Source organism: Scyliorhinus torazame, chromosome 9 (genome assembly GCF_047496885.1).
Source record: "Scyliorhinus torazame isolate Kashiwa2021f chromosome 9, sScyTor2.1, whole genome shotgun sequence".
Taxonomy (NCBI): domain Eukaryota; kingdom Metazoa; phylum Chordata; class Chondrichthyes; order Carcharhiniformes; family Scyliorhinidae; genus Scyliorhinus; species Scyliorhinus torazame.
In genome coordinates, this window is record NC_092715.1 from 18,944,234 (window position 1) to 18,969,060 (window position 24,827).

A 24,827-nucleotide genomic window follows, 5' to 3' on the forward strand; every position below is an offset into this window, starting at 1 on the left:
TCCATCAACCGTATGGTGGCTGGTCAGCACCGGCCGAAGTCCTCCGACAAGTGGCTCCCCGCTCGTTCCTGGTTCGCATGCCGGATGGTTCCGTGCGTCGCCGCAATCGGCGCGCCCTTCGCCGACTTCCACGTTCACAGCCACACAACACGCCAGATCCTCAACAGGCTTCCGAGGATGACTTTGTGGAGCTGCCGCACATCACGCCCTTTCCATCGCCACCCATGGCCATGCCTGCACAGCAGCCGGTGGTTCTTGATCCACCCTTAAGGCGGTCAACCCGAATTCGTCGCAAACCCATTAGAATGGACTTATAATACAGTTCATATGTTTAATAAGTTGGACAATTTTACATGATAACCTGTTGTTGTTTATCGTTCCAGATGTCGTCTGACTGGACAACTGTTCAAAATTTTTTTTTCTTCTTCTCTCGTTCGCATTTCTGTTATGTTATGGTACAACTGGATTCATGTGACGCACTCGACATCGCCCCATGTACATAGTTCCGTCATAGACACATGCTGCACACGACACACACACACTCTTAGATGCACTCACGTCACGATCATATTTATTACCACGTAGGCACATATCTTTGTAAAAAGGGGGGATGTCATGATATTCAAACACACACATCATGATGGACACACTAACAGGCAAATCAGAGTACACAACACCACAACCAATCACAGACAAGAACACCAACCACATAAAAAGCACGAGCACGACACCTGGAGGTCAGTAGGTCTGGGGAGAAGGAAGCATGAAAGAGCTGTTGAAACACCACAAGCAGGGAGCCCCCCACGTGCAGAGTGCAAAGACCAAGTTGTAAATAGTGAGTTTAAATAAACAAGTGTTGTACCATATGCAACTGTGTTGGCTCTTCTGTGTGTTAGAACACCCAACACCACAGATTAATTAGTGATTATTGATCACCCAGAATTCCGGTCCCCTGCAGACGTTACATCAACCCTTTCAACCCCCTTCATAATATTAAAGAAAAGTCAAATTACGTCATGGATATTCTCGGTGCTTTTTTTGCCAATCTGCTTTAACCTTTGATTGTGAGCAAAGCTGGGATTCTAAACATCTTTTGATGTGATGTTTAACCGAGGCCGTGTCCGCCCGTACGTCGCTATGGGAGAAAACTCCGCTCTTTTCAGCCTTTCTGCCTTCGCTTAATTGTCCCTTCATCCTCGATAAAGGCTGATACAGTTTGAGATGCTCCAGAAACACTTCATCATGCCCCGGGGACTGTGCGTTTCCCAGCGCAGAGACTCACTCTGATCAATTGACAGGGCAGATTTTCCAAGCTGCGGGCGGGAGTGGTGCGGAAGTTTGGTCGGGAGGCTTCGGGAGCCCGGATCCTTCACGAGCTCAGGGCGCCGGTCCAATTGATTGATATCCTTGGATCATAGGAGCAGAGCAGCGTCAAATTCCTGACACCAGGCGTGGGGGAGGAGGGATTGAGGGGGAGGCAGGGGGGGGGGGGGGGGGGGGGCTGTATGAGAGGGGCCGTAGGGGCATTTAGCTGTTTCTTCCCGTGAGAGGCCAGGTTCCCTGACACCCAGAAAATCAGGCCGGCAATAGTTTAACCTGATCGCCCGGATGCACGGGCCGACTGAACTGCAGCAACGTTTGCCGATGTTACGACGATGGGGAGGAAAGTAAGTTGTGGGGAGGATGCAAAGAGTCTGCGAACAGATGTCGACGAGTCAAATGAGTGGACAAGAAGTGTCCACTTTGGGAGGGAGAATAGAAAAGCAGAATATTGTTCCAATGAAGAGGGACTGCAGAATGCTGTGCTGCAGGTGAATCTGGGTGTCCTTGTAAATAAGTCACAAAAGATTAACACACAGATACAGCAAGTGACCAGGAAGGCAAATGGAACTTGTCCTTTATTGTAAGGGGGTGCAGTGTGAAAGTAGGGATGCCCTGCGACCACGCCAAGAGCACTGTGGACAGTTTGGGACACCTCACCGACGGAGGGACAAACGTGCGCAGGAAGCAACTCAGAGAAGGTTCACTCGGCTAATCCCAGGGGTGGAGCGGTTTGTCGAATGGGGACAGGCTGGGTCAATACTCATTAGAGTTCAGAAGGATGAGAGGCGTTTTTATTGAAACATCGGAGATTGTGAAAGGACAATGCGGAGACGATGTATCCCCTCATGGAGGAATCTAGATCTCAGCAGTGTGGTTTCAAATTGAGGGGGCTTTGCATTTCAGGCGGAGATGGGGAGGGAGTTCTTCTCTCAGAGTGTCGTTAGCCTGGGACTCCCTTCCGCAGAGAGCAGTGGGGGCTGGGTCAGGGTTATAGGGGTCAGGCAGGGAGGTGGAGTTAAGGCCACAATCAGATCAGCTACGAATTTTATTGAAAGGAGGATCAGGATAGATGGATCAAATGGCCCACTGCTGCCCTTATTTCTGAATCATTTTATGTTAAATGGCCACCCTGCCTCCTGCAAGCTGATTGGCTGCCTTTCTTTGATTCCACCTTGGTGGTCTGTGGGTTAGGAACAAAGGAGATAGGAGCAGGGGTAGGCCATTCGGCCCCTCGACCCATTCCTCCAATCAACTAGCTCACAGCTGATCTCCTATCTCAATGGCATTTTTCCCATGCTATCCGCCTATCCCTTGATGTCTTTAACATCTAGAAATCTATTGATTCCCATCTTGGACATGATCGCTGACTGAGACTCCACAGCACTCTGAGGGAGAGGATCCCAAAGATTCACCGCCCTCTGGATGAAGACATTCCTCTTCATCCCAGTCTCAAGTGGCTTGGGTTCTAGTGGGAGATTTTAAAAGCTTCCCGCCTGAAACCAACCCGGCCCACATTTGGATTACGCAGGACATGCGACACAGAAAGAAGCCACTCGCTCCAACCAGTCCATGCTGGTGTTTATGCCCCACCCGAACCCCGTCCCGCCTTTCCTCGATTCAGTCTATCATCGTAACCCACTCCCTTCTCCCTCATATGCTTCTCTCGTTTCGCTTTCAATGCACACACAGCAGTTCCTTGTTTAATGTTCTTCTGTTAGGTGGGTTATAAAATTGAGACTATTACTGTTTATTGCTACGACGTCTACTAAGTTTGTCACGGACTGCCTGTTCCGTGGTCTGCTCGTCCCACATGTGCACAGGGCATTTTCTGCCATCCTCTCCTGTATCATCAGGGTCAGTGTACCGCCTCACCAAACCTGTCCTGTATCATCAGGGTCAGTGTACCACCTCACCAAACCTCCCCTGTATCACCGGGGTGAGTGTACCACCTTACCAAACCTCCCCTGTATCACCGGGGTGAGTGTACCGCCTCACCAAACCTCTCCTGTATCATCGGGGTCAGTGTACCGCCTCACCAAACCTCTCCTGTATCATCGGGGTCAGTGTACCACCTCACCAAACCTCCCCTGTATCACCGGGATGAGTGTACCACCTCACCAAACCTCCCCTGTATCATCGGGGTGAGTGTACCGCCTCACCAAACCTCCCCTGTATCACCGGGGTGAGTGTACCGCCTCACCAAACCTCTCCTGTATCATCGGGGTGAGTGTACCGCCTCACCAAACCTCTCCTGTATCATCGGGGTCAGTGTACCACCGCACCAAACCTCCCCTGTATCACCGGGGTGAGTGTACCACCTCACCAAACCTCCCCTGTATCACCGGGGTCAGTGTACCATCTCACTAAAACTCTCCTGTATCACCGGGGTCAGTGTACCACCTCACTAAACCTCTCCTGTATCACCGGGGTCAGTGTACCACCACACCAAACCTCTCCTGTATCATCGGGGTGAGTGTACCACCTCACCAAACCTCCCCTGTATCATCGGGGTCAGTGTACCGCCTCACCAAACCTCTCCTGTATCACCGGGGTCAGTGTACCACCTCACCAAACCTCCCCTGAATCACCGGGGTGAGTGTACCACCTCACCAAACCTCTCCTGTATCATCGGGGTCAGTGTACCACCACACCAAACCTCTCCTGTATCATCGGGGTGAGTGTACCACCTCACCAAACCTCCCCTGTATCATCGGGGTGAGTGTACCGCCTCACCAAACCTCTCATGTATCATCGGGGTCAGTGTACCACCTCACCAAACCCGCCTGTATCACCGGGGTGAGTGTACCACCTTACCAAACCTCCCCTGTATCACCGGGGTGAGTGTACCGCCTCACCAAACCTCTCCTGTATCATCGGGGTCAGTGTACCGCCTCACCAAACCTCTCCTGTATCATCGGGGTCAGTGTACCGCCTCACCAAACCTCCCCTGTATCACCGGGATGAGTGTACCACCTCACCAAACCTCCCCTGTATCATCGGGGTGAGTGTACCGCCTCACCAAACCTCCCCTGTATCACCGGGGTGAGTGTACCGCCTCACCAAACCTCTCCTGTATCATCGGGGTGAGTGTACCGCCTCACCAAACCTCTCCTGTATCATCGGTGTCAGTGTACCACCGCACCAAACCTCCCCTGTATCACCGGGGTGAGTGTACCACCTCACCAAACCTCCCCTGTATCACCGGGGTCAGTGTACCATCTCACTAAAACTCTCCTGTATCACCGGGGTCAGTGTACCACCTCACTAAACCTCTCCTGTATCACCGGGGTCAGTGTACCACCACACCAAACCTCTCCTGTATCACCGGGGTCAGTGTACCACCGCACCAAACCTCCCCTGTATCATCGGGGTGAGTGTTCCACCTCACCAAACCTCCCCTGTATCACCGGGGTCAGTGTACCGCCTCACCAAACCTCCCCTGTATCATCGGGGTGAGTGTTCCACCTCACCAAACCTCCCCTGTATCACCGGGGTCAGTGTGCCGCCACAAATAACCTCTCCTGTTGCTCCTCTCCACCCCCGTCCCAATCTTGTAGAATGTAGATGATTATCTTCAAACATTCAGTCCGCTGGCATGTTCCAGAATCTTCTCTGCGTCCCGCTCTGGTTTATCTGCTGTGGAGATGTTTATCTCCCAGTTCTGGAGAATTTGATTTGTACATTCCCATATCTCGCTGATGTCGGCGTACCGGGCAGGCTAAACTGCAGCTGCACTTTGGGGATTATTATTAAAGACAATTTGATTTGAAAGTAATTGGACGCCTGTTTATCAGAGGGATTATGGTTAAACCCAAGCAGTTTAATCTGGATACGGCACTGATTTACAAGGAACACGGAATAAAAAGGATGTTTGCAGAATCTGAGCTCCTGCTGCCTCCCTGAAAGACTCAAAGCAAAATTAGCAGCGGTGATGTCGCTCAATAAGGTGCGGGGTTTTTGTCCGTAACCCCTCGCTCGCTGGCCAAAGCAATCAGCTGGAGCCAAGAGGTCCCAAAGAGCAATGCAGCCAATGGCGTACGTCTTGAAGTGTGGTCACGGCGGGTGCCGGAGCCATCGATTTGTGCACAGCAAGCTCCCACAAACAAGATGATGGTCAGATCATGTTTCGTTGTGAAGGATAAATACTGGGAGGGACACCCAGATAGAACCATCAAATTCTCAAAGGGGTGCGATGGGATCTTTCGAATCCAGTTGAGGGAACAGACTTTTCTGGGGGTCATCGGGACTGAAGCAGATGAGTGAGAACGGTTGATCCTTACTTCAAACCCGTTCCCCCGCCATTGCGCCACATCCCTCGAGATCCTCGTCCCACCAAAATCCACCAGTCTGAACTTTGAGAATTTCGATTAAACCACCAAGAGAATTTTGGAGCGGGGGAGAGAGTTTGAGGGAGAAACTGAGGACAGTAGTGGCAAGTTCCAGCCGCGATTATACCCTGAATTTTCATCGACGAGGCGCGTAGTGGGAGTCAGGAAAATCCTTGGCTCAGCCCACTTACCGCGGGAGAAAGTACCCAGAAGGGATCTTCATTGCCGGGGGGGGGGGGGGGGGGGGCAGATGGGTACAGGCTGCATTTGGGCCTGCTGACCCGGGGACAGGTTTGGAGGAAACCACAGGAGCAGCAGGTAGAGGCGGCAGGATGTTGAAAAGGCCCACCTCAGTGCTGTGGGACTTCGTCCCAGTTGGGATGAAAACAGAAAGGCCCTCCAGCCCTCCCCTTTCCCACACTCCAGAGGCCCCACCCATGCCACCCCATGCCCTCGCCTCCCCGAGAGCTCCGACAGCGATTACAATTGATGAAGCATATACACCCCAGGGTAAACATTGATTGACAGCTCAGCTCACTGATCTCTACTGTCAATTTGGCCATGTTTAGTTACACTAGGTTAAGTGGATTCAAGGGTTAATTGTTTTTGCTATGGATACTTTAAAGGGGGGGGGGGGTAGTAGGACATGCCCATGGATTATGTTTGTATATTCATACATCTGTCTCTGCAATGGAGCCCAGCCATACCGGACATGCCAGATGTGGGCTTATGGCGGGAAGTAGCCCGCTCCTTTGAAAGGCATTCCGGAAAATCAGACAGGCTCTGGAATCCCAGAATCAGGATCCACCCATTTTTATGGACGGCATGGCGGCACAGTGGTTAGCACTGCTGCCTCACAGTGTCAGGGACCCGGGTTCGATTCCCCGCTGGGTCACTGTCTGTGCGGAGTCTGCACATCCTCCCCGTGTGTGCGTGGGTTTCCTCCGGGTGCTCCGGCTTCCTCCCACGGTCCAAAGATGTGCAGGTTAGGTGGATTGGCCATGCTAAATTGCCCCTTGGTGTTCAAAAACATTAGGTGGGGTGACTGGGATGCAGGGATAGGGTGGAGATGGGGTGCTCCTTCCAAGGGCCGGCACAGACTTGATGGGCCGAATGGACTTCTGCCCGGTAGGGATTCTATGGTTTTGAAAAGGTTCCTGAGCCATTGCGACTTGGCAAAAATCCAGGCGTATGTGCTCAACTCTCTGGAGACTGATTCAGTTCAGACTCACAGACCATCCTAGATTAGGTGATGGGTTGTAATGGGCAGCTGTGGTCATGTGACAGGTGGAACAGGAAGCCACGGTCATGTGACAGGATGTAAAGGAGGCTGTGGTCATGTGATGGAGACGTCACAGGAAGCCACGGTCTTTAGTGTAACAGAAACTGTGCCCAGGACTAACAGAAAATGGCAGTCGCGTGGCAGGGGTGTTAGGGCAGCGTTCTCTGGAGTTTTAGCAGTTTCTTTGACAGCAATGAGTCACGTCAGGTGTCGGGCTTGCGCCGTGTTGGTCAACTCTGTCTTAAATAACGCCTGGTGCGGCTCCGCAGCCCCGGCCTGGTGGGGCCTGGTGCGGCTCCACAGCCCTGGTCTGGTGGGGCCTGGTGTGGCTCCGCAGCCCCGGTCTGGTGGGGCCTGGTGCGGCTCCACAGCCCAGGTCTGGTGGGGCCTGGTGCGGCTCCTTTGCCCTGGTCTGGTGGGGCCTGGTGCGGCTCCGCAGCCCCGGTCTGGTGGGGCCTGGTGCGGCTCCGCAGCCCCGGTCTGGTGGGGCCTGGTGCGGCTCCTTTGCCCTGGTCTGGTGGGGCCTGGTGTGGCTCCACAGCCCTGGTCTGGTGGGGCCTGGTGTGGCTCCGCAGCCCTGGTCTGGTGGGGCCTGGTGCGGCTCCACAGCCCCGGTCTGGTGGGGCCTGGTGTGGCCCAGCAGCCCCGGTCTGGTGGGGCCTGGTGTGGCTCCACAGCCCTGGTCTGGTGGGGCCTGGTGTGGCTCCACAGCCCTGGTCTGGTGGGGCCTGGTGTGGCTCTGCAGCCCCGGTCTGGTGGGGCCTGGTGTGGCTCCACAGCCCTGGTCTGGTGGGGCCTGGTGTGGCTCCGCAGCCCCGGTCTGGTGGGGCCTGGTGTGGCTCCGCAGCCCTGGTCTGGTGGGGCCTGGTGTGGCTCCTTTGCCCTGGTCTGGTGAGGCCTGGTGCGGCTCCTTTGCCCTGGCCTGGTGGGGCCTGGTGTGGCTCCGCAGCCCTGGTCTGGTGGGGCCTGGTGTGGCTCCACAGCCCTGGTCTGGTGGGGCCTGGTCTCTGCCACACTCGCTGCAGAGGAAGGCAGGGGGATGGGACGGGGAGGGTTCGCTGGCCTCTGTTTTCTCTGGGCCTCCTCTCAGCCAGCTGAACTCCCTGTTTCTGCTCCCAATTCCCTCACAAACAGCCAGCCTCCAGAGGTCACGGTCGTCACTGACTGTGTCAAAGTCCGTCGACTTCATAACTCACTGCCAGCTGTCCTAGTAGAATGATAGAATGGCCACAGCACAGAAGGAGACCATTCGGCCCACCTTAAGAACATAAGAACTAGGAGCAGGAGTGGGCCATCTGGCCCCTCGAGCCTGCTCCGCCATTCACTGAGATCATGGCTGATCTTTTGGATAAAAGCAAATTACTGCGGATGCTGGAATCTGAAACGAAAGAGAAAATGCTGGAAAATCTCAGCAAGTCTGGCAGCATCTGTCGGGAGAGAAAAGAGCGAACGTTTCGAGTCCAGGTGACCCTTTGTCAAAGCTAACAGACAGAGAAAGTGGGAAATATTTACACTGTGGAGTGAGAATGAAAGATGAGTCATAGCCACAGAAACCCAGGGAAACCGGGTGCTAATGGCCACAGAAACCAAGGGAAAGAGTGCTAATGGCCACAGAAACCAAGGGAACAGAGTGCTAATGGCAGTCCCCAGAGAGAATAAAAGATGTGAAAGGTCAAACAGCAGGGAAACTAACATCAGAGGGTAAACTGTAGATGTGGGGAGAGGGGAAGGGGGAAGCAAAGAGGAGAAAGGTGAAGGAAAGGTGGATAAGATCGGGGGGGGGGGGGGAATTAAATGTATATTAAGAAAGAAAGAAATGGTAAAAGACAGTTAAAATGAGATGAAAACAAATGGGTTGAGATGGGGTAGAGCTGATCATCTGATGTTGTTGAATTCGATGTTCAGGCCGGAAGGCTGTAGCAGCCTAACCGGAAGGTGAGATGTTGTTCCTCCAGTTTGCGTTGAGCTTCACTGGAACATTGCAGCAGGCCAAGGACAGACATGTGGGCCTGGGAGCAGGGTCTTGTGTTAAACACGCAAGCAACGGGAAGGTCAGGGTCCTGAATGAGCACAGACTGAAGATGCTCAGCAAAGCGATCACCCAGTCTGCGTTTGGTCTCTCCGATATAGGGGAGACCACATTGGGAGCAGCGAATGCTGTAGACCAAATTGGAAGAGGTGCAAGTGAAACGCTGCTTAACCTGGAATGAGTGTTTTGGGCCTGGGATGTTAAGCATGGAAGAGGTAAAGGGGCAGGTGTTACAGCTTCTGCGATTGCATGGGAAGGTGCCGTGGGTGCTGGGAGAGGTACTGGGTATGGTGGAGGAGTGGACTAGATTATCTCGGAGGGAACACTCTGCGGAATGCTGACAGAGGGAGTGAAGGGAAGATGTGTTGGTGGTGGCATCACGCTGGAGTTGGCGAAAATGGCGGAGGATTTGCATACGGAGGCTGGTGGGATGAAATGTGAGAACCAGGGGGACTCTATCCCTGTTCTGGGAGGGAGTGGAGGGGGCGAGGGTAGTGGCGCGGGAGATGGACCGCACACTGTTGAGGGCCCTGTCCACAACTGTAGGTGGGAAATCACGGTTGAGGAAGAAGGAACACATTTTCAAAGCACCATTTTGGAAAGTGGCATCATCGGAACAAATGCGACGGCGGCGAAGGAGCTGAGAGAAAGGGATGGAGTCCTTACAGGGTGTAGGGTGCGAAGAGCTGTAGTCCAGATAGCTGTGGGAGTCAGTGGGCTTGTAGTGGATATTAGTGGATAGTTTATTGCTGGAAATGGAGACAGAAAGATCAAGGAAGGGAAGGGAAGTGTCTGAGATGGACCAGGTGAAAGTGATGGAGGGGTGGAAACCGGAAGTGAAGTTGATGAATTTTTCCAGGTCCGGACGGGAGCATGACACGGCACCAAAATAGTCATCAGTGTATCGGTAAAGGAGTTGTGGGAGGGGGCCCGGATAGGCCTGGATCAAGGAATGTCCCACATACCCCATAAAAACGCAAGCATGGCTAGGACCCATACAGGTAACCATTGCTACACCTTTGATTTGGAGAAAGTGAGATGAGTTAACGGAGAAGTTGCTGAGAGATAGAACGAGTTCAGCCAGGCGGAGGAGATGGGAATTGTCCAGGCCTCTTTTCGAGAAAGAAGCGAAGAGCTCTCAGGCCATCCGAGTGTGGGATGGAGGTGTAGAGGGATTGCACATCCATGGTAAATAGAATGCGGTTAGGGCCCGCGAACTGGAAGTTGTCAATATGACGCAGGGCATCAGAGGAATCCCGGATGTGGGGAGGGAATGGAGCAGAGGAGTGAGGATGGAGTCAAGATTCGAGGAAATCAGTTCGGTGGGGCCAAGAGCATGCTGACACAATGGGCCTGCTGGGACAGTCCTTTTTGTGGATTTTGGGAAGTAGGTAAAAGCGGGCTGTCCGGGGTTGGGAGACTATGAGGTTGGAAGCTGTAGAGGGAAGGCATCCGGAGGAAATAAGGTCGCTAACGGTGTTGGAGATAATGGCTTGATGTTCAGTGTTCTGGTCATGGTCCAGGGGGAGGTAGGAGGAAGTATCTGAGAGTTGGTGCTCAGCCTCTGCGAGGTAGAGGCCAGTGCGCCAGATGACAACAGCACCCCCTTTGTCGGCAGGTTTGATGACAAAGTCAGGGTAAGACCTGACGGAGTGAAGAGCAGAAAGTTCGGAAGGAGAGAGGTTGGAATGGGTGAGGGGGGAGCCGAAATATTAAGACGGCCAATATCCCGTCGACAGTTCTCAATGAAAAGATCAAGGGCAGGTAATCGTGCCGGCGGGGGGGGGGGCGGGTCCACTTGGAGGCAGAATGTTGGAGGCACGTGAAAGGATCAGTGGAACGGGGGGAGGACTCTTGCCCAAAGAAGTGGGCACGGAGACGAAGGCAACATCATGTCGAGCCCGGAATTCATTGAGGTGGGACGTAAGGGTACAAAGCTGAGTCCTTTGCTGAGAACAGCACCCTCAGCCTCAGAGAGGGGAAGGTCAGAGGGTATGGTGAACACGCGGCAAGGGCTGGGGTTGGGAGAAATGGGGTACGAGGGATTGGGACTGGTGGAGAGCCTGGGATGGGCAGTGGTGTTGATATTGGGAGAAAAGGGGTACGAGAGATTGGGACAGGTGGAGGGCCTGGGATGGGCAGTGGTGTTGATATTGGGAGAAATGGGGTACGAGGGATTGGGACAGGTGGAGGGCCTGGGATGGGCAGTGGTGTTGATGAGTTGTTGAAGCTTGCGTCCCTTACCATCTGTAAGAAACAGGAAAAGATTCTTGTTGAGATGTCGAATGATGCGAAGGATGAAATGAAACTGGGGACAGGGACAGCTTTGAGAGAGAGTAAGAACTAGGAGCAGGAGTAGGCCATCTGGCCCCTCGAGCCTGCTCCACCATTCAATGAGATCATGGCTGATCTTTTGTGGACTCAGCTCCGCTTTCCGGCCCGAACACCATAACCCATAATCCCTTTATTCTTCAAAAAACTATCTATCTTTATCTTAAAAACATTTAATGAAGGAGCCTCTACTGCTTCACTGGGCAAGGAATTCCATAGATTCACAACCCTTTGGGTGAAGAAGTTCCTCCTAAACTCAGTCCTAAATCTACTTCCTCTTATTTTGAGGCTATGCCCCCTAGTTCTGCTTTCACCCGCCAGAACCTGCCCGCATCTATCCTATCTATTCCCTTCATCATTTTATATGTTTCTATAAGGTCCCCCCCGCATCCTTCTAAATTCGAACGAGTACAGTCCCAGTCTACTCAACCCCCATCGTAATCCAACTCCCTCAGCTCTGGGATTAACCTAGTGAATCTCCTCTGCACACCCTCCAGTGCCAGTATGTCTTTTCTCAGGTAAGGAGACCAAAACTGAACACAATACTCCAGGTGTGGCCTCACTAACACCTTATACAATTGCAGCATAACCTCCCTAGTCCTAAACTCCATCCCTCCAGCAATGAAGGACAAAATTCCATTTGCCTTCTTAATCACCTGTTGCACCTATAAACCAACTTTTTGCGACTCATGCACTAGCACACCCAGGTCTCTCTGCACAGCAGCATGTTTTAATATTTAATCATTTAAATAATAATCCCTTTTGCTGTTATTCCTACCAAAATGGATAACCTCACATTTGTGCCTTGCTTGAGGTGGAGGTATGGATGCCCCGCAGTTTGTGTGACCCAGTGGCCTGTTCATGGCTTTTGTGATGGGAATGTTCTCTGACGTTCACAGGTACGAAGTGTGCAGAAATGTGACAGCAGAGGTGTACCTGAGGACCTACCTAACACCGTGTATAAACGAGTGTGGAACTTACGGGCAGTGCAAACTCCTGCGCACCAACAACTACTTATACGCCGCCTGCGAATGCAAAGCAGGTAGGCCAATGACAGCTCAGGGGATACCACACTCTCGGGTTGGCTCCGGTCTTTGACCAGGGCCGGGGCAGGCGGGGTCCTGGTCCAAAAACAAAACACGGCGGGCGCGGCAAACCTGGGATTAAAAACGGGAAAACTCCGGATTAAACCCGGCTGGCCTGCCTGGCACAATCTGCGGGGAGAGAAACAAGAGTCAACGTTTGAGGTCGATGACCTTTCATCAGAACTGGGACACGTTCTGCCCAGAATGGTCAGCACGGTAGCATTGTGGATAGCACAATTGCTTCGCAGCTCCAGGGTCCCAGGTTCGATTCCCGGCTTGGGTCACTGTCTGTGCGGAGTCTGCACGTTCTCCCCGTGTCTGCGTGGGTTTCCTCCGGGTGCTCCGGTTTCCCCCCACAGTCCAAAGATGTGCAGGTTAGGTGGATTGGCCATGATAAATTGCCCTTCGTGTCCAAAATTGCCCTTAGTGTTGGGTGGGGTTACTGGGTTATGGGGATAGGGTGGAGATGTTGATCTTGGGTAGGGTGCTCTTTCCAAGAGCCAGTGCAGACTCGATGGGCCGAATGGCCTCCTTCTGCACTGTAAATTCTATGATCTATGATAAGTTAGGGCTGGACCAAGGTGCAACAGGTGAAAGAGGGGTGGAGGGGTCGGTGGGGGGGGGGGGGGGGGGGGGGTTGCTGGTGGGAGAACAGAGTGAAGATCAGTGAGGAGGAAATCTTGGGCAAGATTCTACGGCCCCCCCCCCCGGCCGCGTGTTCCACGGCCGCGCCCCGATTGTCAATGAGAATTCCCAATTGAAGCCACCCCAATCCTTTGGGAAACCCGCTGGGTGTTGAGTTCTGAGCTTCAGGAACAAAATACTTACAAATAGGGGCTGGTTTAGCTCAATGGGCTGAACAGCTGGCTTGTAAAGCAGACCAAGGCCAGCAGCGCGGGTTCAATTCCCGTACCAGCCTCCCCGAACAGGCGCCGGAATGGGGCGACTAGGGGCTTTTCACAGTAACTTCATTTGAAGCCTACTTGTGACAATAAGCGATTTTCATTTCATTTCAAATGAACATCAATGGTCGGGGGCTTTGGGGGTAGAGTGGCGGAGTGTCTCTGATTGGATCGCTCTGTCAAAGGGCCAACATGGGTACAATGGGAAGGTTGATCTCCTGTGATTCTGACTGGTTTCTCCTGTTATAGGTTGGAATGGATGGGGCTGCACTGACAACCTGGAGGCTTACTCATATGGCTTTCAACTCCTCTCCATCCTCTTGCTCTGCCTCAGCAACCTCATGTTCGTTCCGCCCGTTGCCATAGCAATACGCAGCGAATACCTCCTGGAGGCCTCCGTCTACATCTTCACCATGTTTTTCTCCACGGTCAGTGCCTCCCTTTGTCCATCCACGGTCCACCGCGTGGGCCTTTGTGCGCAGAGCTGAACGGTAACCGTGACTGTCTGACCTTTGGCCTCTGCTCGCTTGGCCGAGAGGGGCTGTATGGGAAGGTGACTGTTTGCCCCTGGGTCACTGACGTTGGGGGAGGGGGGGGGGGGGAAACAGAGCAAATTCCCCACACGATACAGAGGAGAGACCTCACCCCTGCCTTAGGTACCCTTTGCGACACTACCCAACGAACTAACGCGCTCAGAAACCAACCCTAATCTCCAACTAACTTGCCACAACCTGCTCCATACCTGGAATCCCAGACCCCTGACCTGCAGGACACTTTGACCTCTCCCTCTGACCCTCAGCTCCTCCCTCTGACTCCTGGCCTTCCTCTTTTTTCTTTGCTTTTCTTTCTTTCTCTGCGCACACCTTGTAAAATTCTCTATCAGTCTACACGTATCTTCTATCTCTCTCTCTGTCTCTCCTTCCCCCCCTTTCATCAGGAAGTCATAAGGAACAGGAGCAGGAGTAGGCCATTCGGCCCATCAACCTGCTGTGCCATTCAATAGGCCCATCATGGCAGACCCGACTGTGGCCTCAACGCCCCCCTTCCTGTTGCACAACCCTTCATTTCCTTGTTCATCAAAAATCTGTCTAACGCAGCCTTGAACATATCCAGTGACCCAACTCACACGTTGTCCAAAGGCTAAACATAAGACTGTCAGACATAGGAGCAGAATGAGGCCATTCGACCCATGAGCGCTGCTCCTCCATTCAATGAGATCATGGCTGATCCGATATAATCCTCAGCTCCACTTTCCCGCCTTATCCCCATAACCCTCGATTCCCTCACTGATTAAAAATCTGTCTCTCTCAGCCTTGAACACACTTAACGACCCGGCCTCGACAGCTCTCTGCGGGAAAGAATCCCACAGATTCACTCCCCTCTGAGAGAAGAAATTCCTCCTCATCTCTGTCTGAAATGGGCGACCCCCTTACTCTGAGATTGTGCCCGCTGGGCCTAGACTCTCCCACAAGGGGAAACAACCTCTCAGCATCGACCCTGTCAAACCCCCTGAGAATCCGATATGTCTCAATAAGGTCGCCTCTCATTCTTCTAAACTCCAATGAGTACAGACCCAACCTACTCAACCTCTCCTCAATAGAAAATCCCTCCATACCCGGGATCGACCGAGTGAACCTTCTCGGGACTTCCTCCAATGCCGGGATATCTTTCCATAGATAAGGGGACCAAATCTGTTCCCAGTATTCTTGGTGTGGTCTAACTAGTGCCTTGTATAGTTTTAGCAGGACCTCCCTATTTTTATAATCCATTCCCTTTGAAATAAAGGCCAACATTCCATTTGCCTTCCTAATTACCCGCTGAATTTAAAAAAATTATTCTGTCACGGCATGTGGGCGTCAAAGGTCAGCATTTATTTCCCATCCCTAATTGCCCTTGAACTGAGTGTCTCGCTCGGCCATTTCAGAGGCATTTAAGAGCCAACCACATTGCTGAGGGTCTGGAGTCACATGTAGGCCAGACCGGGTAAGGACGGCAGATTTCCCTCCCTAAAGGGCATGAGTGAACCAGATGGGTTTTTACAACAATCCACGATGGTTTCATGGTCGTCATTAGACTTCTAATTCCGGATTTTTATCGAATTCAAATTTTTCCACCTGGGATTCAAACGCGTGCGCCAGGGCATGGCCCTGGGTTGTTGGATTACAAGTCTACTGACAATACCACTATGCCCCCGGCTCCCCATGCTAACATTTTGTGGTTGATGGACGAGGACCCCCAAACCTCTCCGTGCTGCAGCTTTCTGCAGTCTCTCTCCATTTAAATAATATTCAGCTCCTTTATTCTTCCTACCAAAGTGCAGAACTTCACATTTTCCTACATTATATTCCAAATGCCAATTTTTTGCCCACTCACCCAACCTGTTTATACCCCTCTGTCGACTGTGTTATCCTAACCAATTGCCTCCCCACCTATTTTGGTGCCATCCACAAACTTGGCAATAGTGCATTCACTTCCCTCGTCCACGTCATTGATATATATTGTAAAGAATTATGGCCCCAGCACTGATCTCCGTGGCACTCCACTAGTTGCCATCCTAAAAATGGGACTTATTTCCCCCAGAAATTTCCCCCAGTGATTATTATTGTATTAATTTCCTTCCCCTGCTTCTATCCCTCGATTATTTAGTATTTTTGGAATGTCTTCCACCGTGAAGACTGATGCAAAGTATTCATTGAACTCCTCTGCCATTTCCTGGTTCCCCATTATTATTTCCCTCGTCTCATTCTCTGAGGAGGCCTATGTTCACTTAGGCCTCTCTCTTCCTCTTTATATATTTAAAGAACTCTTTGATTGTTTACCCTCACAGTTTACCTTCTCCCTCTTTATTTTTCTTTGGTCTGAGAGAAACAAATGCCACTCATCTCAGTATTAAATGGGCAGACCCCTGGGGGCAGCACGGTGGCGCAGTGGGTTGGCACTGCCGCCTCACGGCGCCGAGGTCCCAGGTTCGATCCCGGCCCCGGGTCACTGTCCGTGTGGGGTTTGCACATTCTCCCCGAGTTTGCGTGGGTTTCGCCCCCACAACCCAAAATGTGCAGTTCAGGTGGATTGGCCGCGCTAAATTGGCCCCTTCATTGAAAAAACTGAATTGGACACTCTAAAAAATTAAAAATAAAAATGTAATAAAAAATGGCAGACCCCTTATTTTGAAACTGTGCTCCACTAGTTCTGGATTCCCCAACCAGGGGAAACATCTTCCATCCTCTTTGTGTGGACTAACAGTTGCTTGTTGTAAACCCTGCAGTTTTACCACGCTTGTGATCAGCCTGGAATGGTGGTGTTCTGCATCATGGAATATGATGTGCTGCAGTTCTGCGACTTTCTGGGGTCACTCATGTCCGTCTGGGTCACGGTCATTGCCATGGCGAGATTGCAGCCAATCATCAAGCAGGTTAGTCTTTGCTCTGGGCTCTGACGAATTGAAGTTTGTAACGGCGGCAGATGGGGGACCATTCATTGCTGCCCTATAACCCTCCAGAGGCCACACTCCCTCACTCCAAACAGAACGAAACGGAGGACTACCTTTCTGAACAAAAGTTCATTCTCGGAATGTGGGAGCCGGGCCAGAGCCAGAATTGATCCCTGATCCTTACTTTCCCAGGCAATGTGGTTGTGGGCCATCTTCTCGATGGGGGTCTCAGGGGCTTCCTGAGCTACTCCACGGGGCAGTTAAGAGTCTGGTTTGGGACTAGTTGACGCATTACCAGGATGGTACAAGGTAGCCCGTGTGACATTATAGACATGTTCAGTATACAAAGAGGTTAATGCCATGTTACAGTTAACCACTAGATGGAGCTAGATGCAGTACTATATAAAGCACTGACTCTCAAACTTTCGTGAGAGTGGAAAGGAGAGACCTAGAGTACAGTTAGAGTGCAGAGACTAGTGTTCGTAGAATGTAGATTACTATAATTATTGTTTACTGTAGGAGTAAGTGATCAAGCTTAATTTAAGTAGTGTTTTTAAAGGTTAGATTTGTTAATGAACTTAGCTTCTGTGGTCTTTGTGAACACTAGGACACCCATTCCAAAAACAATTCTGTTCTGGAAACCCCGATTGACTCTGCCTCCTCCACACTCCCGGACTGTGCATTCCAGACCCTAACCGCTTCACTGTGTGGCGCGTTCTCACATAGTCACCGCTGGCTCTGTTGCCAATCACCCTGTGCATTGCCCACCCCTCGTGGCCCAGGGTTTGACACAATGATTGCGTCAGAACTATGTGGCTTTTAAAAACTCATTCTCAAGGTGTGAGTGTGGCAGGCACGGGCGCCATTTACTGTTCATCACTAGTTGCCACAGCTGACTGACTCACTTGGACACCTCAGGGGCAATTAGGAATCGGCCACATTGCTGTCTGTCTCTTCATTACAGTAATTCTCAGGTTCTGTGCTACCAAAGGACTATTCTCTGTGGTTTTGGTCCAGCGATTTTAGATTACTAGCCCAATAAGATAACCTCTACACAAGGCACCCCTGCAAACTAGACTTGGGGTTGAATGATGTTGGAGTGTCCATTCTTCCGTCATTGTATGTCAAGGATGTGACACTTAAAGCAGCTTCTAACGGTGAATAGATTGGATGGTTTGGTCACCAAGCCTTATCCATCTGCACCGCTGCGGGCAAATCCTCAGCTTCCTCAGCTTCCTGGCTCCATGTTTCTATATGAACCGAGTTAGGGCATTCCCTGAGTGAACACGAAACTGATAGCCCAGACAGATCAGTCGGCAGAATAATTGGATATGGTGGCAGCGTGGTTCTGTTCCTGGGGGAGTAATCCACAGGTCAAGACCTGGAGATATGAGTTTGAATACCATCATGGTATTTGAGGGAAATTACATTCCATTAATTAATTAGGAATGTTGAAATAATGCTACAATTAGTAACGGTAACCATGAAACTATCATACTCACCATGAAACTGTCCAGCAAAAAACTAGCACAGAACTGATGGGCCGAATGATCTGCTTCGAGCCTGTAAGCATCTTAAATCTACATAATTCACATTGGGAGTGTTTGATGGGACGGTGGAGGCCAGGATTGTTCAACCGTTTCGCTTTGGGGAGCCTTATTTCCATAATGTGTGGAGCTGCCCGCACTCTGGATTCTTGTAAAACACGATGAGAGGCTTATTAGGGTGTTGCTCAATACAATTGAGGTGGCCAAAGCCCACACAAACACTCTGCTGACATCACTGCACATCAGGTGACACAGAACCAGCAGGAATGTATTCCCAGTATGACTCAGTCTGACTGACTGGCTGCATGCTCACTCCCTCGCTCACTGCGAGAGTGTGTGTGTGGGAGAATGCGTGACCAATCGAGGCCTCCCCCCCCACCCACCGCCAATGTTGTACCTGTCCTGGGAGTGTTTGAGGGGGGACAGTGTAGAGGGAGCTTTACGCTGTATCTAACCCCGTGCTGTACCTGTCCTGGGAATGTTTGAGGGGACAGTGTAGAGGGAGCTTTACTCTGTATCTAACCCCGTGCTGTACCTGTCCTGGGAGTGTTTGAGGGGACAGTGTAGAGGGAGCTTTACTCTGTATCTAACCCCATGCTGTACCTGTCCTGGGAGTGTTTGATGGGGACAGTGTAGAGGGAGCTTTACTCTGTATCTAACCCCGTGCTGTACCTGTCCTGGGAGTGTTTGATGTGGACAGTGCAGAGGGAGCTTTACTCTGTATCTAACCCCGTGCTGTACCTGTCCTGGGAGTGTTTGAGGGGAACAGTGTAGAGGGAGCTTTACTCTGTATCTAACCCCATGCTGTACCTGTCCTGGCAGTGTTTGATGTGGACAGTGTAGAGGGAGCTTTACTCTGTATCTAACCCCATGCTGTACCTGTCCTGGGAGTGTTTGATGTGGACAGTGTAGAGGGAGCTTTACTCTGTATCTAACCCCGTGCTGTACTTGTCCTGGGAGTGTTTGAGGGGGACAGTGTAGAGGGAGATCTGACTCTGTATCTAACCCCGTGCTGTAGCTGACAGGGGAGTGCTCACATTGGAGGTACTATACCACTTTGTCTTCTCCTATGCTGTTTCATATTTCTTTGAGGGAGCATTGTAAAGGGGCTGGACGTGACACCAGCTATTTATTACCACCAGGACAAAGCAGCCCCTCTTGATTGGCACCCCTTCCTCCACCTTCCACATCCACTCACTCACAATGCACGGTAGCATTGTGGATAGCACAATTGCTTCACAGCTCCCGGGTCCCAGCTTCGATTCCGGCTTGGGTCGCTGCCTGTGCGGAGCCTGCACATCCTCCCCGTGTGTGCATGGGTTTCCTCCGGGTGCTCCGGTTTCCTCCCACAGGCCAAAGATGTGCGGGTTAGGTGGATTGGCCATGATAAATTGCCCCTTAGTGTCCAAAATTGCCCTTAGTGTTGGGTGGGGTTACTGGGTTATGGGGATAGGGTGGAGGTGTTAACCTTGGGTAGGGTGCTCTTTCCAAGAGCCAGTGCAGACTCGATGGGCCGAATGGCCTCCTTCTGCACTGTACATTCTATGAAATTCTGTGAAATGCACAGTGGCAGCCGTGTGTGCCATCTACAAGATGCACTGCAGGAATTAACCAATGCTCCTTCGGCAGCACCTTCCAAACATTTGACGCCCACTACCTAGAAGGACAAGAGCAGCAGATACCAGAGAATCCCACCCCTGGAGGTTCCCCTCCAAGTCACTCACCACCCTGACTTGCAAATATATCGCCGTTCCTTCACTGTCGCTGGGGCAAAATCCTGGAACTCCCTCCCTAACAGCACCGTGGGTGTACCTACACCACGTGATCTGCAACGGATCAAGAAGGCAGCTCACCCCCACCTTCTGAAGGGCAACTAGGGATGGGCAATAAATGCTGGGCCGAACCAGCGACGCTCACATTCTGTGAAAGAATAACATTTAAAAATTGAGTTTATTTAGACATAAATACTTAACTTGACTTCCTTGTAATCCACTATACTCTAGATCTGTCTTAAAAATAATTTTCCAAACGCTCTGAATATGAATATATGAATTCTATTCCTTTCATGATCTCATCAATAATTAATAATCTGTTCAAAAGTATTTTTGGAAGAATTAAATGGATCAATTCATTGCTGCTCCCAGGCACCATCTAGTGGACACTCTAATTATTTCATGGCTGTAGTTGGGGTGGAGCCTGTCCAGCTCAGGATGTAGGTGAGATGGGCTTGTGACATTCATTCAAAGGCTTTACAGACTTCAAAGCACCTTTGCCTGGCGTGGTGTCTCAGTGCCCTCTTTGTGGAGGACAACCCACACACAAATCCAATAAAGCAAGCCATGTTTGTCCTTTCAGTTAGAGTCAAGATCCCACCACCGCGATTGGAAGAAGGACAGGGTGGGGGGAGCCCTCCCTGGGCTCCTGGCCATCCCTCAAATAGCATTAGTAAAAACAGACGGTCTTTCGTCGCCTTCCCATTTATGGGATCTCTCTGTGTTCAAGTTACATTTCATTGGGTCGTAAAACACCTCAGGATGTGCCGAACTCGTGAAAGGTGCTATATAAATGCAGCTGTTGCTTTCTTTTCACCTCATCCTGGAGATTTCCCTAGGCCAGAGCCAAGGTGTTTGAGTTTTCTGATGGTACACTGGGGAATTGTGGAGATTAACTGGTTCTAACTCTGCACCCTATCAGCCCAGAGCACTGGTTCACGGCCAACTGTTTCATAGCAGCCCTACAGTGCAGAAAAGAAGGCTATTCAGCCCATCGAGTCACCACTGACCCTCTGAAAGAGCACCCTACCTCGGCTCACCTCCCCACTCTGTCCCTGTAACCCCATAGCCCCACCCAACCTGCACGTCTTTGGGCTGTGGGAGGAAACCGGAGCACCCGGGGGAAACCCACGCAGACACGGGGAGAACGTGCAGACTCCGCACACACAGTCCCCCAAGGCCTGAATTGAACCCGGGTCCCAGGAGCTGTGAGGCAGCCGTGCTAACCACTGTGCCAACCTACCGCCCAACAAGGAGCAGCCGCCTCTCAGGGGCATTAGCTTGCCGGGTATCTGGAGAAGAGTGGGTGGAGTGGGAGCTCTTGCGGACATGTTGGACATGTCCTGCGCGGAATGCGGCAGGCTGGAATGGGTTGTGAGCGAAAGTTATCCCCAGTTCACAATGATTCATAGAAATGGCTTTCCATTAGAACATAGGAACAGGAGGAGGCCATTCAGCCCCTCGAACCTGTCCCGACATACCATTAAATCGTACTTGATTCTGTCTGTGTGCCACAAGGAATGGTGCAGGAAGGTTCTGTTTCAGGTTTCAAAAGGCAACTGCATCGTTATCTGGAGAGAATTTACAGGGTTCCAGGCAAAGGGCAGGAGAGTGGGACATGGTGAACTGCTTTAGCAAAGAACCTGTCAGGACTCTCATGGCTGGATGACCCCCTTCTGTGTTGTTATGTTTTTCTTGACCCGAATTCCGTGTTCTGCCATCTTTGGTTCCGAAGCCCTTTGCATCCACTACGCTTCAAAGTGATTGGTGCAATGTTCTTTGACTATGCTGATGTTGAATCCTGATTTGGTAGTGTTAACAAAGAACATTAGACTTTGTTGCACAACAAAGCTATTTGTTACTAACACTACTATAAAGGATTACTAAGAGTAATACAGTCGGAAATAATGGCCTTAACACTATCTTAATACTACAGAGCTACTCTAATATGTGACTGCTATCAACTCCTTACTAACACCTTCTCCTGGAACACATGGTGCATCCGACAACGTGCCTGCACACTCACACCACCTGCTGGTCGGATGCTAGAATTAATACACTAAAACATACAACTTATAATACACGTACAGATGATGATCTACTCATATTCTATGCAGATGATAGTCTATCCATCATCACAATTGGTTACTTGATCTAACCGATAAAATATGAGGAGATTCCTTCTGATTAAAAAGCATCGATAGTAAAGTCAAAGGGAAAGAAAAATGTAGATAATTAAAATAATGAAAGTGCTGGGGGTTGCTGGAACCTGGAAGATGAACAGAGGAAGCGGGGGACGCTCAGCAGGTCTGGCAGCATCTGTAAGGGGAGAGAAACAGAGTTAACGTTTCAAGTCCGATTGGCTCATCGACAGAACTAACGGGAGGGCGAACACGTCAGATTTTGCAACGAGGTGTAGCAACCTTGGGAACAAAAGAGAGACGGCCTGGCGTAGTGTTGGGCCCCGCGGGCTGGAGGCAGAAGTTGATGTGCTGCGTCTCCGGCTTGCGTTGGGCTTCACTGGAGCATTGGAGCAGGCCGAGGATGGACATGTGGACATGAGAGCAAGGCTCTGAGGTAACATGGCTGACCCTCACTGACGGGGGGTTATGATGCACGCAGTGATGTTAATAATTGCTAACCCTTGATCTTTGCACTTTGACAGATCTTGTACCTGCTGGGAGCCATGTTGCTGTCGATGGCCTTACAGCTGGACCGACACGGACTGTGGAATCTCCTGGGGCCCAGTCTCTTTGCACTTGGCATCATGGGTATTGCTTGGGTGAGGAGGGTAACGTTGTCCCTTGTTGTGACCGCCGCTTTGGCCACAACCGTTTCAGTCAATGAAAGACAAATCTGTGTTTGTGGGGAAGGTCGGTAACATAAGACTGGACAGTGCGGGTGCATTGGCTGACAATGTACTCCTCAGTTCGTTATATAGAAATGTAAGAACAAAAATAGGCCATTCGGCCCATCGAGCCTGCTCTGCCATTCAACCAAATTATGGCTGATCTTCTACCGCAGCACTGTTTTCCCGCACTGTCCCCATTTCCCTGGATAACTTTAATATTTGAAGATTTGAGGACCTCATACGTGACCATCTCATTGACGGAGCCTCCACACCTCTCCTGGGTTGAGAATTCCCAAGGTTCACCACCCTCTGACTGAAGAAATAGCCTCTCAGATAGACATCAAAGATGCGGTGGAACTATTTAAAGATGACTCGGAGAGTCCCCAAGGTGTCGGTCAATATTCCTCACGCAGCCAACTTCACTCAAATACGGATGAGCTGATCATCATCGCATTGCTGCTGGTGGGAGCTTGCCCCGTGCAAATTGGCTGCTGTCTTCGCTACGTTACAATAGCGACTAGGATTCAGGAGGCAGTCTTTGGGTGTGAAGGGTTTTCGGACACCGAGGTTGTGAAATTAGAGGATTCAGGTTCTATCCAACCTCAATCTTCCCAGCTGTGAGGCGGCCTCCCCAGCCCCTCCACGTGACGGTGATCGTGAATCGCTGATTCCGATCCAGTCAACCCTCTCTGCGCCATCTCCCTGCTTTTGGCAGCCTTCCTGGGCCGAGGGGGCCGAGGACTGGTGGAGGGGAGTCCGGGCGTGGCGTGGGGGGCTTACAGGAGGAGCAGTTTTTGTCGGCCGGGTCCGCTCGCGGCCGACGCCACGTTGTACTGCGCGGCCTCGGACCCGGCCATTCTGCTGTCCGTATTGGCAGGTCGTGGCTCGGCTGCGAGCCCCCTTCCGGGCGGAGCATCGGTGTGGGGGTGGCGCCGACTTTTTGGCCATAAGACAGAGAACCCAGCCATTTGTCCCTCTGAATGTCTCGAGCTCTATTGGGCTCACAATAACACTCTCTCTACCTGCAAAACAGGTTTAACGTTCCGTTCTCCTTTCCCTTGCAGACTGTACGCACGATTCGAAGACGTCACTGCTACCCTCCCACATGGAAGCGGTGGGTTTTCTACCTCTTCCCTGGTACTGTCATTGCCACATCGGCCGTGGCCCTTTACGCCTTCGTGGAGACCGAGGAGAACTACTTCTACATCCACAGCATCTGGCACATGCTGATCGCTGGCAGCGTGGGCTTCCTCCTGCCCCCCACCTCCAGGCCGGAGGGAGGGCCGGGGGGGGGAGGCGGAGCAGCCCCTCTACCGAGGAAGAGGGGGTGCGGATACCGGCTGTGTGTCAATGAGCACGAGGAAATGGGACTGGTCGATCCGGGGCTGGTGTCTGTCAACAGCATTTGCAGCAGCTGATGTTTCTCAACCGGGACCCCCGCGGTTCAACGATAAACATTCTCTCTCCTGACGGACAAACGGGAGGAACGTCGCAGGGAAAAGGGAGAGGAAAACGTGTACAGGTGCTCTGTAAATGAAGCAAATCAGGGGAGAGCACACCAGACTGGGCCGTACCAGAACTTTCCATTCCGCCAAAGGAAACACCTGTTGTCTTTTCACTTCCTGCCCTGAGCCCCTCGAGAACTATTTGTTCAGGAATGCAAGGCTGGAGGGGGGGAGCCCCCCCACCCCAAATTGTCTCAATGAAATTGTCTCAATAAAATTGCATAAGAAAAGACAAAGCTTTTTGAATTCACAATTTTTTTGTAAAAGTGTGAGGCTCCCGTTTAACAACCTGCTGGCAGTGTAACACATGGCCGAGGGGAATATACCACTATCAACGATCGCAGGACGGAGAGGGCGTGATGACCAGGAAGGATTCTACAAGCTGGAGCTCGTTATTCTCGAAACGAGAAGGCTGAGGGGACAGCCTGAGGGAGGCCTTTAG

The 24,827-nt window shown here is 51.5% G+C and overlaps 1 protein-coding gene across 5 annotated transcripts in view; it reads left to right on the plus strand.

Moving 5' to 3' along the window:
• Positions 1-24,602, plus strand: part of tmem8b (transmembrane protein 8B) — a 294,134-nt gene extending 269,532 nt beyond the window's left edge. For all 5 annotated transcript variants that reach the window (XM_072515646.1, XM_072515647.1, XM_072515648.1 and 2 more), the window contains 5 exons: positions 12,193-12,335; positions 13,530-13,708; positions 16,546-16,692; positions 22,695-22,811; positions 23,945-24,602. In XM_072515646.1, coding sequence (XP_072371747.1) covers positions 12,193-12,335; positions 13,530-13,708; positions 16,546-16,692; positions 22,695-22,811; positions 23,945-24,298 — 940 coding nt within the window. In that variant the 3' untranslated portion in view covers positions 24,299-24,602. The remainder of the gene's footprint in view (positions 1-12,192; positions 12,336-13,529; positions 13,709-16,545; positions 16,693-22,694; positions 22,812-23,944) is intronic.
• The last annotated feature ends 225 nt before the right edge of the window (positions 24,603-24,827 follow it).